The sequence below is a fragment of the Pristis pectinata genome, chromosome 6 (assembly GCF_009764475.1).
Source record: "Pristis pectinata isolate sPriPec2 chromosome 6, sPriPec2.1.pri, whole genome shotgun sequence".
Lineage (NCBI taxonomy): Eukaryota > Metazoa > Chordata > Chondrichthyes > Rhinopristiformes > Pristidae > Pristis > Pristis pectinata.
This window is the reverse complement of record NC_067410.1, coordinates 92,142,972-92,158,764: the sequence shown is the minus strand read 5'-3', so window position 1 is coordinate 92,158,764 and position 15,793 is coordinate 92,142,972. Positions and strand designations below refer to the sequence as shown.

General features: G+C 36.9%; 1 protein-coding gene across 5 annotated transcripts in view; it reads right to left on the bottom strand.

Annotated features, from left to right (window-relative positions):
* Nucleotides 1–15,793, bottom strand: part of eif4e2 (eukaryotic translation initiation factor 4E family member 2) — a 63,058-nt gene that overhangs the window by 23,725 nt on the left and 23,540 nt on the right. For 2 of the 5 annotated variants that reach the window (XM_052017902.1, XM_052017901.1), the window contains exons 6-7: nucleotides 13,499–13,635; nucleotides 10,551–10,672 (exon numbers count right to left, since the gene is read on the bottom strand). In XM_052017902.1, the coding sequence (XP_051873862.1) occupies nucleotides 10,597–10,672; nucleotides 13,499–13,635 (213 nt within the window). In that variant the 3' untranslated portion in view covers nucleotides 10,551–10,596. Of the gene's footprint in view, nucleotides 1–10,550; nucleotides 10,673–10,747; nucleotides 10,788–13,494; nucleotides 13,636–15,793 lie in introns of those variants that run through there. The other 3 variants (XM_052017903.1, XM_052017904.1, XM_052017905.1) reach the window with 3 other exon arrangements.

The following is a 15,793-nucleotide window of genomic DNA, read 5'->3' as shown; positions in this document are numbered from 1 at the left end:
TTCATAGTTAAAATATAAATTTTTCAAATATTTGAAATCTATTTGCTAGGTTGTTCAGAATTTCCAGGGCATACCAAAATTGTTTACAAAAATAATGATTATTTGAAGATTTTCAGACAACATGCAATCTCTTCCATTCACAACATTAAATACACTGTAAATTGACTAAGTTATAATTTAACTGTATTGTAAATTATGAATAATATTCATCAATAAATCAAATTCACACCTTATTCTAGTGGGGCAGTATTGGAAAATGTTAGTAAGATGCCATGCCACAGAAAATGAAACTGAAAATATCCTTTAGAATCAAACATTATACAAATTATGTTTCAAATTTGCATGTAGAATAACCCAAGTTATATAACATGTCTTATCTCCATCATTATTTCCATACAGACACATAATTCAGACCCATCGTGCCATTGGAGGGCATCAGCTATTGTACCAAAGCATGACATAAATATCCCATATTTTCTTATAATACAGGTCGATGGTCCAGTAATTCTATACCAGCTCACAGAGCAATTCCATTCCCCAACTAATTTACTCTGCAACCTATTCTCTCCATATTCACATCAACTGACCACCCCTACCCCAAGATTCCACTACTTAGCTACACCCTATGGCAATTTACTGTGACCAATTAACCTACCAACTGACCCCTTTGGGACATGGGAAGAACTTGGTGTACTGGAGGAAGCCCACAAGGCCACAGGATGAAATGCCAACCACACAGACAGCATTGAAGCCAGGATTGAACGCGGGTCACTGGAGCTACAAGGCAGCACCTCTACTAACTGCACCACTCCTTTAACATTGCAGAATGTCCAAGGCACATAAAAAGAGTGATATTATTTTTATCATTAAGAATACTTCCTTCAGGAATACTGGAGCTAACAGTGTGACATGAGAACACAGTAGAAAATAAAACTGATGACTCAGCTGAGAGAGTGGAGATCCAGAAAGGAGGTGATGAGATGGAACTGAGAGGAGTCAGCATCTGAGAGCAATTTTGGCTGGTTTCACTGAAAGAATAGTAATGAGAAACAAACGGGTTCCAGGATAGATCCTTCAGGTACTTCAGAGATAATGGTGTGGCAGTGGGGAATGAAAACAAAGACAACTTATTCTCTCCCTCATGGTATAGCATTCCAGGTTTGTTTAATAAAAACATATTAAAGGAATATCTCAAGTGAAAATTACTCCAAATCAGAGTCAAAGCAAGACAGGGCAGACAATATAAAGTATCTGTAGGATAAATTACATGGAAGGAAAAAGACCTATTTAGAAGTTCAATATTTAAATGTATTTTTTCAGCATTATACATCTGAAAATGTGCTACCCCCACCCCCCGCCCCCCAGAGTGAAACATGATAATTATTCTGCAGTGGAGTGAGGGTGGGATGTCACAAACCCTGGAAATCTTTGGTAGCAAGTTACCCTGCACCCCAACATGATTTTAACATTAGGGACACATTCAATGTCACCATTTCTTATGCCATGTCCCTTTGGGATATTGTGCAGAACATGCATCATTATTTCCCAGAAGTGAACACAATTGAACAGTGCCAAGGCACCAAGGTCTTCCCAGCATAGCACCAGAATGGAACGCCTGCTGGTTAAGTGAATTTCTTAACTTCATCCTTCACAATACACACACTCCCATGTCCACCTCACTCCAGCAACTTCTCCCACATCTAAAATTTAAATTTTAGGGAAGAAAGTGGAATTATCCACAAACATGTGTTTATGAACAAGAGTCCATACAGAATTTCCTTAAACTAAAGGATATTGAACACCACATTGTGTTAGGTCATCATCAGTACAATTTTAGCCAAATCCTAAAAAAATAACATCTAAAATGTGAGCTGTACTTGTGTAGTTAAACAAGATGATTATAAACTAATACACTGAAATTCATATTTGACTTTAGAGAAAGGTATCCTCAGAATCAAATAAAATTCCAAAATCAAATGTTTCTAATTACCCAAGGACAATTTGATCTTAATGTCATTCACAACACAGGTTTATTCAGCATTCACTTGTGTATATATAAATAATATCCAGTTGAAGATTATAATGAAAGAAATTAGAGAGCGCATGGAAATGCAATTCACAATGGGGATACAGTAAGCATGATCAGGAACTAAAAAAAAAATTAAAGGATCTAATTTTGTACATTCAAGAACTTCAGAAGTCATCCAAAATGGAACGCAATAACAATCACATGCTCTAAAATAGGATTCTGGAAAACAAATATCATTAACAAGAGATTTTACAAAAAAAATTATAATAATTAAACCTCTCCACTACTTTCTCAATGCGATTTTCTGGAGGCTATCTTTTCAAGAATTCTGCCAAAATGGCACCTGTAACACCTCTCAATGTCCAAAATAAAAAGTTTAATAGCATGTCTTATTTCAAAAAAGCCCTCAAGTTCTAATATTCACTGCTTATTGAACAGCAAGAGTTAAACTTTTTCCACAATTCAGGAAAATTGCAAATTTAAGTGTACTTTACAATAGGATAATGCAGTGCTGATGAATCATTGAAAACTGAAATTGAACTCTTAAGTACTAAATGTTAAACTTTTTGCAATTTCTTGGTAACTTATTTACAGACTTATGATATTATTACTTTGGCCCCAGCTTCATTAGAAGGTAAATTTGCCACACTTCTTGGTAAACCATCAGAAAGTTGAAATATCTGTATTATCCAAAATTAAAACATAACTAGACTGAGTTAATCAAGATACAAATTAAACACAAGATACCAACTGGAATTAAATACACAACAATTAAGAGTCACAAGCTCCAATTGTGCTTGCATAAATGTCCTCTTTCCCATTTCACTTTTAAGTATGATTACATCTATCCTCTGAATGTTAAAATAAAACTACATTTTAAGGTTAAACACATAAAGACCAGAAGACCCAATGCCACTAGACAAGCAATGATAGGGGATAAATTAGGGGATAAACCAAAGGCTTGAACTCATGATCAAATCACACTGCAGCACAGTATTCTATGATGCAAAAGTCTTCTACCTTCTACAGTACTGTTACATAGGTAGTTTCAACATTTGTCCAATAACTGAGAACAGCAAGATATTTCCAAGGCTGTATAGAGGGCAACTTTCAGGTGGTGGTAATCCCCATTATTCCTCATTTGTCCCGCTCTTGGGATAATCTTCTACACTGCTTATTGAACTAGGAATAGTTCCCAAGTTTGATGTTATTAGTAGAGTGGGCCTTGAGGATGTGACTGTAGTGGAATACAATTCTGCTGGTGATGATGGCACCTCAAAATGATGTTTTTGCTTTAGTTTGGGGTAATACAAATACTTCAACTTTCTGATGGTTTATTGAAAAGTAGAAAAAAAGTGTGGTAAATTTACTTCCTGATGCAGCTAGGCAAAAGTATGATACCATGAGTCTGTAAGTAATAGCTACCACAAAATTGCAAAAAGTTTAACAATTAGTACGTGAAAGTTTAATTTCAATTTTTAATGATTGCATTATCCTGTTGCAAAGTTCCCTTGGATGTGCATTATCACAACGATTTTGAGCTACTGCTCTCATACAGTAATACACTCATCTACGCAATAATGTGGAAAATGGCCCAGGTATGTCCTGTTCACAAAAACGACAGATTCATTCTGCTTACTGTCCAGTCTGCCTACTCTCAATGATCAGCAACGTGATGGGAAGTGTCACTGACACAGCTAGCAAGCAGAACTCACACACCAATTAAATAAAGTTGAAATAAAAATCTACTATCAGGATTGGCATAATAATCCAGTTGCTTTTATGATATCATTAAGGAAGCTTTTCTTGGTTCATACTTAGAGTGATTTATATGCAACTCCAGACTTAAAGCTTTGCCCTGAAGTGACCATGCAATTCAGGGCATTTGCAATGTTGGCCTTGTCAATGATGTTCATATACCATGAATGAATTTTTAAAATAGTACAAACAAAAACATACAAGGCTAGCATACACAAAGGACAAGACATTTTGCAATCTGCTGACATGGAAGCAATGAGCCATTAAGTAAAGGTCAAAATGAGGCTAGTCCTTAAAGAACTCAGTAACATTTAATATCTTATTGGTACGGCAGTTAGCTCATACGGTCCATTGTGAGTCTAATAATGCAATGAAAAATTGCATCTTATCTCAGAATGGAGACCAATTAGCACATTTAGAATGGACACATCAATAGATGTCCACTGAAAAAACGTGTAATTTTTTTCATGACAGTACCTATTTAGCATCTGCATATTCACTGCCGTGGACTTCCCATGGGCCCACTACTGACTTTATGGATATTCCTCGATCATAAGCATTGATACTTGAACAATGCCACAATTACTGCCTGAATTGTCTTGAAGGCCCTAGTGGTGTTGATTGGCTGCACTGAAACATAACCCAATCCTAAATAAGTTGAAAATGACACACTGAAGACATAGGAGGTCAAAGCATGGTGGAGTCATCAGTGAGGAACTGATTGGTGTATTGTCATTTTCTGAACACAGTTATGAAATGTGCAGCTGGTGAGTTAATTTGGATTGGTGCATACCTTCTCAAGCAATTTTCCACTTATAATTCCCCTCCTAAAGTGAGGGGGCAAATTTAGCTTAAAACTTGGTCCAAGGAAAAGGAGTTAATTGAAGGGTTCCAGTTATAAATGTTCAACTTTAAAGTCCATGTCCACATATTTTGCTCCACAAACATGCTCAGCTGTTAAGAAAAATGCACTCATGCAAATTTCCAACAACTGCAGGTTATGATGAGCCCTTTTTGCTTACTGAAAAGATTTTTGCATGCCTTTGTCTTCATTACTATTTTTCTCAGATCTTCTTTGTCCATCAAGGGTTACAGCCAGGTAAACTAGCTAGGAAGTAAATGGCTGATGCTGCAGAAAAATTAAGGTATGAGCTGAAAACAATGATTCCCTTACCATTAGTCATTTAAAATATCCATAATGTGGTTAGTGCCCATTACATTAATAAAAGATCAATTACCAAAATCCCTTATTCTTTTCATTTCATTCAGGAATTAAAATGTATTTGAGGATTAGTCTAGGTGATTTACAAATCTGTTTATCTGAATCTATAAACAAAACAGCAAAACTTAGGAAGGCAACACAAAACACAAGTAGCAATTTATGTGGTTCTACATTGCATATCTGATGAGATTGCAACACAAGCATTTCTCTTTGAAAATACTGCAATGGGCCAATTTGCCTCCTACTGTGTTATAAATTTTATGACTCTGATCTTTTACTCTTAGAATGTCAAGAACTTTAAGCTCTCATGGGTCAGTATCAAAAGTAAATTTCAACCTGACCAAAACATGTTGAACAAAAAGCACCACACACAAATAAACCTGCATTAAGCCAACAACAGACTGTAATAATTATGTAATCTGTTGGTTTGTAAATCAAATCACAAATCAAGTACAGTCTCAGAAGGATTGCTATTTTTTTGGTCACTAACAATAAGTCACTGCTGCCAGAGGACAAATTGTAGACTAGGTCCCAATATTTTAGAGAATAGATTGTATGGTTTAACCAAAACTACTGTAAAAAAAAATCTCAGAATAAATTACCATGATTTAAATAGACTTGATGGAAGTGTGCACGATAGATTAGGAGGTTACTGTTCAACAATTGATTATGATTATGGAAAGTTTGATTATGAAAATCTCAACATTAATAGCTAGAGAAATAGACACTAAATATTTTATGGTTGCCTCACAGTCAGGTGGAACAGCAACTTAAAATTCTACTGCACTTCCAAGGAAGCCAGGACAATGAAATACAATTTCTGTCCTTTATTAGATAACAACAGTGAATGCATTATAATAAATATACACAGACAGAAAATACTCAATAGATCAAGCAGCAGTTAATTTTTCAGGTCCATGATCTTTCATCAGAACTAAGTATTTCCAGTATTTAGTGGTGTTTTTACTTCAGATTTCAAGCACCTACAGTTTTTTTTTGTTTTGATTTCTGATAAATTTAGAACTTTGCTTAATAATGGGATATGGATAGGATAGGAATTTCAGCAAAAGGTGAAATTCATATGCTCATCCGCTTTCAAACAAATGGCTTACCTAATACAGTTCATTATTCTAATAAATAGCAGACAATGATCAGAATGCATGCTTACAGCTGATTTTAAGTGAAATGCTATCGGCTGTACTGAATTTACATGCACTTGCAGTCAACTAGAGCACAAAGTACCATAAATTAAACATTCAAGAAAATTAAGAACTTGCTTTCTCTATGTCAACATCATCTTTCAAGCTAAATAAATATAAAAAGTAAACAATGATATTTGCAAATAAAAATTGAACAATCCAAATTGCAAATTTTATTAAAAAATTGAGGATGGAAATGCCATTAAATTTCTAGACATTAGTATTTTGTGAATTGTTTCATTGTACTTCATTTCACATATCATCAATTAATTACTTATCCCACTTGAAAATAATTGACATCTGTTCTCTCAAGACTGAATGATCTGATCCTGTACTTCCTGAATAACAGTAGACCCAAGAAACCATCTCCCAGTTCAGTTTTCTCTTGCTGTTGGTACAAGTCCCATTGCTATGTTGTGAGAATCATATCAAATATCATACATAATCAATGCACTGAACAAAAAAAAATTTGCAACATTTAAAACACTAGAAAGTGACGTCACAATAAAATCTTCCATACAGTGAAATGGGAAATTTGTTCCTTAGATTTAAAGATTATGCAATACCTTAAAGCAAGTTACAACCTGCACCTTTTGAATAGGTTTAATATGGAGAAAATCCTGCAACACAGCAAAGTACAGAGGAAATATCAGTTGTTGGCAAAGGTGTTATGTTGTGCCTCTGGAATTAGAACCAGAATGTTTTAAGCCCAATGAAAGACAAAACTGTTCCAAGCAAGGTGTGCAGTCATCCTTGCCATTCAAAAAAGGGAATTAATCTTTAAGTAGTGGGAAGAAACTTTCAACCACTCAAAGCTGGGCTTAAAGATGCCCAAAACTCCAAACCTAGTCCCAGAGAACACAATGGCCTAGATTTCCATGCAAAATGCTAGCCAGCATTTTCCGTACAATTGTTAGGAAGCTGGGAATTTGCACAAGGACACACAAGTAGCTACAAGACAGCCTTTCACTAAGGTTTTGCTGATTACATCTCTTTGCTGGACTCCTCAAGGACCATAGTAGAGCATTAACATCCTGCAAGTTTTGACACTTACAGCACTGGTGAATATGCCTGTTGAACATATGCCAGAGGCTGAATCAGTATATCTTGTAATTTAAAAAAATTTTTTTTCAACCATCATGTTCTAAACCCACTTGAAACAGAGATTCGGCAAATCCTTCAGTTCAATACAAAGAAGTAACTATGAGGAAGAAAGGCACATTTCAGGTAATTTAAATGATTAAAACATTTAAGTAAATTTAATTTAAAACTGTTTCTACATTTTTAAAAATAATTTAGATTTAATTATTTGCTTAACTTCTATCAACATTTATATGTTCTTGAATGATTCCAAATGTCAGAGACATTTAAATATTCAATGTTTTTGACAGCCAGCTAAACCAGCGGTGAGGTTTCGCTGGCTGTCAGTTTTTCAGCATCTGCGGACTGAGCTCATTCTAGCTCTGCCCCATGATGGCCGATACACCCAGAAAGTTGTGCACTACAAAGGACTTTGCTGATGAGGTGGGAGAAGTTTTGTTGAGGAATCTGCAGTTGGAAGATCTGCTAAAATGAATGCCTACCAAGCAAGAAGGTGAGTTGTGGTTTTGCAACCATCAGAAAAGTCTGGGCAATTCATGTCAGGATATTTAAACTAAGATGCTTTGAATAATCTAGTTGAGCAATTGAGAAACCTTTGGGATAAAAGTGAGATTTTAAAAAGGAAATAAACTATTAATGGGATTAACATGCAAAACACTGGAGGAACTCAGCAGACCAGGCAGCATCTATGAAAGGATGTGCACAGTCAACGTTTCAGGTTGAGACTCCAGATGAAGGGTCTCAGCCCGAAACATGGACTGAGTTCCTCCAGCGTTTTGTGTGTTGCTCCAGATTCCAGCATCTGCAGTCTCGTCTCTATTAATGGGATTAATTAGCGGCACATAAACTAAAATAACTTAGCAAAGATAGATTCCATTCTAACAGTCTGATGACACATTTCACTGTGTGTTTTGACGTACATGCGACTAATAAAGATATCTTATATCTATTGGCTCATAGAGCAGATGCAGAAGGTAGAAAGAAAGACCTGTATTTATATAAGCAGCTGTAATAACCTCAAGCCATCCAAATTCACTTTACACCCAATGAAGTACTTTTGAAGTGTAGTCATTTTTGCAACCAAGGAAATGTGGATTCAACCCCTTCTATCTGTTTCTCACAAGTTTTAAGCCACAAGAGTTTAGCTACTTATGACATGGCCTTTCCTTTTCCATGTCAGGCGCCAGTTCTCAGTGATCTCCAGCAGCACCAAAGTCTTCAAGCAGGCTGAGCAGCCAGTCACACTGAAGATTTCTTACAGACAACAAACAAGTTGAAGTTTTAACTACCATTTTACAAATCACGAAGTAGTGACTGGAACATACATAAGCAAATTCAAACTTCAAAAACAAGCATTGTTGAATTTTGCAAGAATATCTGTAAGAATGACAATTCACCAGCGCAAAAGCTATCTTTCAAAAAGAAACTGAACTATTCGGCAGTAATGATTTTGTGTCTTTAAAAAAAAACAGCCTAATGCAAAGTATAATATTTCCAGAGCTTTTTTAAAAATGCAGCGAAAAGCATTTATAGGTTCTAAAGTTGACAGTGTAACAATTTCACTTCTGTCACAATTGCAAAATCTAAGCTAACTTCATCAATTTTTGTCCACTATCAAACAGTTCTCACATTACAAGCCACAATGAAGATGTGTGATGAAATCACCTATGGGGAAGGAGGCTGTTTTTCCTGGACAAATTAATATTCATAACATAATGCACCTAAATCATTTGGTTTTTAAAGCAATACAGCCACAGAGCTTTCAAACTCAAACAATAGCATTTACCTGCATCCTCGCCCATTTCAGAAATTTGATTTGGATCACTTTCCATGGCAGAAAATGTTTACCTTGTTTGAAATGCATCCATCATTGGCAAGGAGCCAAGGTTTTCCTGAGAAGGTGCTAGCCCTCATGGGAATATTTACCTTGAAATGCTGCAGTAATTTGAAGGTCTTACTTATAGCTGCAATGCTTTTAGATGGAAATTTTCAGAATTTTGGCAATGCACCTCCTAGGGAATGTGTGTATGATTAAAAACAACATGTAGGTCATTGTGCTGCTCCCTATTTGAACCCTGGTGGTGCAGATTCATGAGATGGCATTGAGTAAAATCTTGGTATGCTGTTGTGGAGATGATACAATAGTTGTGATGGGTCTTTGAATTAGTTCTATATACAAGGTATCAATAAACAAAACTGCTTAGAAGGTGATACCACTTCAAGCACAGAAGTTACACATCACAAGAAGCGCTGGACAAATAACCAAAATAGACATGGTAGCAAATTCTGTGGTAGGAGGATAATTTCTAACCTGACGAGATCTAGATTTTGAAACTGTACAAAACTTCTAAGGTGCCAGTATTCAGGACGTCCTGTGGTAGCTACAAGTCTGTACAAAGGACAGTAAATGGTTGTGGTTCATGTAGGACTTGATGACACAGATAGATGGTTTGGAATTCTGCGGAGATTATAGGGGAAAATTCTAATCGAGGGGAAAGCTTTCACGACATCAATTTCTGAACTGCTCTAGGATCATGCCCTAACTCAAAGGATAAAAGGAGTCAAGCTGAAGGTCAGCCATTATTTAAGGATGGCAAAACAGGCTCAAGGGGTTAAATGCATTAAATAACCAGTTACAAAGGGACATAGCTCTACATGAGTGATTGTCAAAACTTTTAGTGAAGGATCCTTTCCAAAATGGGTCAGCTCCTCCATCTAAATAATACCATATAATATAGATATTTAGATATTTATCTATTAGTCACATGTACATCGAAACACAGTGAAATGTGTCTTTTTGTGTTAGAGAATGTGCTGGGGGCAGCCCGCAAGTGTCGCCACTATTCCGGCGCCAACATAACACGCCCACAGCTCCTAACCTGTATGTCTTTGGAATATGGGAGGAAACCCATGCAGACATGGGGAGAACATACAAACTCCTTACAGACAGTGGCGGAATGGAACCTGGGTCACTGGAGCTGTAATAGCGTAACGCTAACCGCTACACTATCGTGCCGCCCATAGATAAGAAATCTTGAACACGATCAGCGATGTTTCTGGCGTTGATTAAGGATGTAAACCTTGTGTTGTAAAGTCAGCACCTGAATAAGGACTTGAACCCTGGACCCTCAGATTAAAAGTCTGATGCTCTACCAACTGAGCTATCAATACTCTATATGTAATGGTTACCTGTAAAAAGGATGCTTTGATAATGCTTTTAAGAAAATAGGTATTTACTTACAGATCAGTGAAATGGATGTGCCTGCTTCTCACTGCAGAGTCTGTTGTCAAATGGCAGCTGTGATGAGGTATTTGTTGTATTCAATATGGAGACAAAGTTTTTCAGGCTTTCCAATTTTTCTCCTAGTTTCAAGTAACACACCTGTGTCAAGGCCAGTGTTAATGAACTGACTTGAAGCCTATGATTCGCATACTCACTTTGTTTTTCTTCCTTCCATCACGAAATCTGGGTTTGATCCTGGCACGAAGGGAGATTAAATGGTGGACATAAGGAAAGTGGTGGAGAGTGGTGAAAGCTGCTCATTCTTCAAACAGAGCAAATAGGCCTTTTATTCTTTGACTCCCCTCCTGCCCATTCTACTCATATCAAGTAGTGCCTGCCTTCCATTCCAGGCATTCACCACAGCAGTGAATAATTATTTTATGAAAAGGGAAGCAGTTGGAGCCATAAACATCCAAACCCTTTGGCATCATATGCAGAGTGGTGAGCAGGGAAGTACTTGATTGGAATAGGTTGAATATTTAGGGATGGAGAGAACGGCAGTACTTAACAAAATTAGCTCTGGAAATTCTGGCTAGACCCAGGTATCCAAGCACCCATTTTGAAAATCACTGCTTCACATGATTATGCCCATATTTCTTTACTGTGTTTATAAGCATCGTCAGAGAACCTGGGGTGAAACCTTAAGAGAAAATGTGAAGTGAGGGACCAGGAAGCAATAATGTACATGGTCTAATTAACAAATATTAAGTTTGGAAAACTGGCACAATCACATTTTGCAAAAATAACAAAGATGATTTCTGATTATCAATCCAAAACTGTTTTTGACCAAGAATGCCAGTTCCAAAACATGTAAAAATTGTACTTAGTTTCAGGACATCTCAATAGCATTAGAACCTCAAGGAAATGCAATCTTGAATCCATTTTCCCTAATTTCATTAAATGCTTAAAAATCAGGTGAAGCTCAGATATCTTCAAAAACCATTTTTGTACAATAATCTGGCCAATACAATTGACAACAAAGCTTTCTACACTAATGCCACTTTAAGCCAATTATTTCATTAGACAAATTATTCAATATTGTTTAACAACAGAGAGGTTGGGAAGTTATCAAAGATGTCTTTACGGCTCACCAGAAAGTGTAATAATATTAAAAATCAGTCCTCAAGATCACTGTGGGTAATACAATGGGAAAGCCACAAGACTAGTGGCTCAGAATCCGCAGTGAAGCGATGGTGTTTCATGCTGACCTTGAAGCACTCCCAACAAAGATCTATTGATCTCTGTGGCAAGAAGTACTTCTGTTTTGGAAACCTGTTGCTGTCAATTCAGCAAGAACCCTGAGGCCCAGCAGGTGCAATGTCATCAAACTGGCCGAGCAGTTAATCACAATCAAGAATTCTCAGACAGGAAACCATTTTTTTTAAAACTTTAACGAGTGTAAGAATCAAATAAAATCAAGATTCATAAGTAATTTTTAATTATTTTAAATCCCATTCATTTTGAAGTATTCAGGTAAAGAAAATACAATACACAAAAATAAAATTGGCTTTATCTAAAGGCCAAATTTTATACCAAGCAGCAATGATAGCTTGTGGCACTCAGAAACTTCATGTAATTAAGTACAAGATTTTCAGGCCACTTTATAGTACAATTACTTAGTTAAAATCAAAAATTTACATTTCAACATGACAAAGGCTGCGTTCATTGCACACGACATGGTTTACAAAATCATCAATGGCCAGTTTGGGTTTTTCTTCTTAAACCACGAGTGAATATCTGATCAGTTTCATGAGTGAAGGCAAACAATAGTAGGTTTACCTTCATCACTTATGTCAAATTTGGATTAAACTCAGTTCAAAAATTTCATGAATTATCAGTTTTGGTTTAACTATATTAGCTGTCTTAATAAAGTACAGCCAGGGTGGTTGAATGGTATAGAGGGAAACTCTAGGGAAGGAAATATTAAAATATTATTTTCAGACTTAGGAGTGGGTATATCTTCTGTATTTATACTGTCAACTGTCACTATCCACTGTCAACCATACTTTCAATCTCCTTCAGTTTCTGGTTTTTCTAACATAGAATATGAAGTCTGTGGTTATTGGGTAGGTGTTAGAAAATGGATCAAATGTCCATTTTGGGCTTTTAGCACCAGTAACGTAATCATATGTCATGCAAAAGCCACAGAGTAAAATAACTTTAGCTATGAAATAATAATATGCCTCAGCCTAGTTACATCCTTTACTAACAACTATTTCTATTTCCCCATAAATGTTTCCATGATTTCTGGAGTAACAGGATTTAGTACTGAGTTAGATGCAGTTTTTTTTAAACTGGGGCTACCATCCACCATGAAGCTAATTAGGACTATGGAACTCCTATTCCAAATAATGCTTGTCCTTCCAGTTTGGCTGAAGTTTCTTCTGACATTAATACATTCTGTGCTAGTACTACCAGGAACTACAATGAAAACACCTGAACCATCTTGATAATACATTTTAAGTTTCTGGTCAATTATTTAAATATGTATTTTATACTTGTAGCTTACAAGATCTAATAACAGATTAAAAGTTACATTCAAAGCAACATAAATGAAGTGAATAATGATTGTTGCAACCTCAGATCCTTCAGGCTGGTGATTTGAAATGGATTACAACAAAAGAAAATGAAAACACTCCATTAGTTTGATTGAAAAAAACATGGAGTGAACATTAGGAGAATGAAAACATCAATGTGTATCTATCAAATCTTTTCATTTCACCATCTGCCTCTCTGCCCATGATCCCACTGACGTGAATGTGTAACAGAGTTTCCATTTACTTACTTCCATTTTTCCTCACATGACCCAATTTGTGCATTTTTGCACAATGTTAAATTAAAAATATTGAAGTCAATAGCCAATGAACGTTTCGTACCAAGCAATTCTGCTAACAGGTCATACTCACTTGATACTGTCAGTGTGAGTCTTGTATTCCATTATGGTATTGGGTGGTAAATTTAGAACACGTCGCAATGTGTCCCGTATGCGTGCTGTTGTAGCTTGGTCACTTGCAGTCTTATTCCATATTGAGATAATATCCTCCTAGTAATAGAAGAGAATTCTGAGTGAGTTCTGGTAATATATTCATTGGCAACAGCATTGAAATCAAACCAGTAGCAATGTGCCTTTATATAGCACCATTAATATCAAAAAGTTCTTCATAGGAGTGAGTATCAAACCACAAGCAGATATAACAATATGAAGAATAGGTGACTTTCAGACAATGAGGCTTGCCCACTGTAGTTGGTCAAGTATGATCAGAGTCTCAAAGCCAGAGATGGCCTGAAGAGGACACAGATGTTGGTATGTATATCCTGCTGCTGGATTTGGAGGAGTTTACAGGATGCAACATTGGTAAGATTTCTTCAGTGCTCTGTAGGTTGTCTGTATCTTTGATCTATACAATCATTCATGTTCAGTAGACAGCAGGGCGGTTATTGGAAATGGGTGATGGGGTGGGGGTCGGGGAAAACAGGGTAAGTATTGTAGCAAGGAAGACTGAAGAGAATTAGTATGACATGGCCTTGCTCAACCCTACTCTGCACCAAGATTGATACTATAATGTATCCATTAGTAAGAACTCTGGCTTGGATGTCATCATGGAGCAAAAGGAGGATGGTGAAGAATTCGTTTTGAGGACAGACAAATTTGAGAAGGATTCTCTATAAACTCAGTTGGAGTCGAAGTCTTTGGGAGGTTTCCTATATCATCCTTTGTTTTCCATTTGTCGCACAATTAACATCATGTCCATTCTGCTTTTGATGGTCAAAATCCACACTGCAACTCTGGAAGAAGCTGAATTCTTCAAATGATTTCCCCTGTGGCAGACAGCAGGGAGACCCCTCTATAATTAATGCAGTTGGATTCATCTCCTTTTTTAAAGATGGAGATAATTACAGGAGCTGAGATCCACTAATATGCTCTCCCCCCTCTCCAATGAGGACATGAATTTGTACCAGAATTGCTTCTCTGCCATGTATTAGAACTTGAGCAGAGATTTCATTTGTTCGAGAGACCTTGTTTGTCAACTACTGGATGGCCTTTTCAAATACTTGCCAGGTTGGGGTAGTGCCAAGACTGCAGCAGTGTGCTGTGGGATGGAATCAAGGGCATTTACGTCAGAAGTAAGAGTCAGAGTTGAAACTTTCAAGGCATTCCTTCCCAGATGCTTTGGCAGCCCCGCAAATCTGAGCTCTCTTCCATTCTTGACATTTGATAAGTGGGTCCTGAGGTGTTTGGACCACAGACAGCATTGTAAAATGCATGCACATTATGACTGCTGGTTGTTGCTGGCTTTCCTGCCCTCTTTCCATATACCATTAATTCTACAGATCACAGATCCAACAACATTGAAGCATGAGCTGATAAGTATCAAGGAATGTTTATGCTATGAAAGTACCAGATAATACCAATTCCATAATGGCAGCAGTAGGAACTTCTTAGCAGGAATCTGCTACAGCACCTAAGCACTAGGTAACTTCTGCCTGCTCACTATTAAAAACACAGACTTTAGCCTCAGGTGCTGCATCATGTACTCTATGGAACCAACCATTATCTTCCCGGCCCTGAGGCATCCCCTGGGTAATATGCTAGAGCCCATCATCTTGAGCTGCTTTATCATTGACCTTCCTGGATGTTTGATGATTGTGCAACGTTCATTTCCACCACCTTCAAAACAGCATTTGGGAATAGTCAATAAATGTTAGCATTGTTTGCACCACTCAGATCCCAAGAAAGAATTTTTAAGGACTCCATCTCTGACCTGTGTGCAGAGCTAGAAGCCCATCCTTTCCTTCATTATAATGGTTGGTTCCATATAGTACACTACTGTAGACCTCTATGCAACAGCTTTTCAATTTCTCAATTAAACATTTCTTAAAATGTGGCAAAGCCTTATCTACCACCCCTTCAGGCAGTGCGTTCCAAACTTCAACCACCCTCTGGCTGAAAAAGGCATTCTTCAAATCCCCTATAAATCTTTTACGTCTTACCTTAAGCTTATGCCCTCTTGTAATGGACACATCTGCTAAAGTTTCTCACTATCTACACTTTCTATGCTGCTCATAATTTTGGACATTCAAAACAGCTTTCGCCCCACCAAGAACAGCCAGTTCAGTCTTTAATCATAACTGATACACTCCATGCCAAGTAACATGGAGTGTTGGTGAATTTCCTCTGCACCCTCTCCAGTGCAATCACA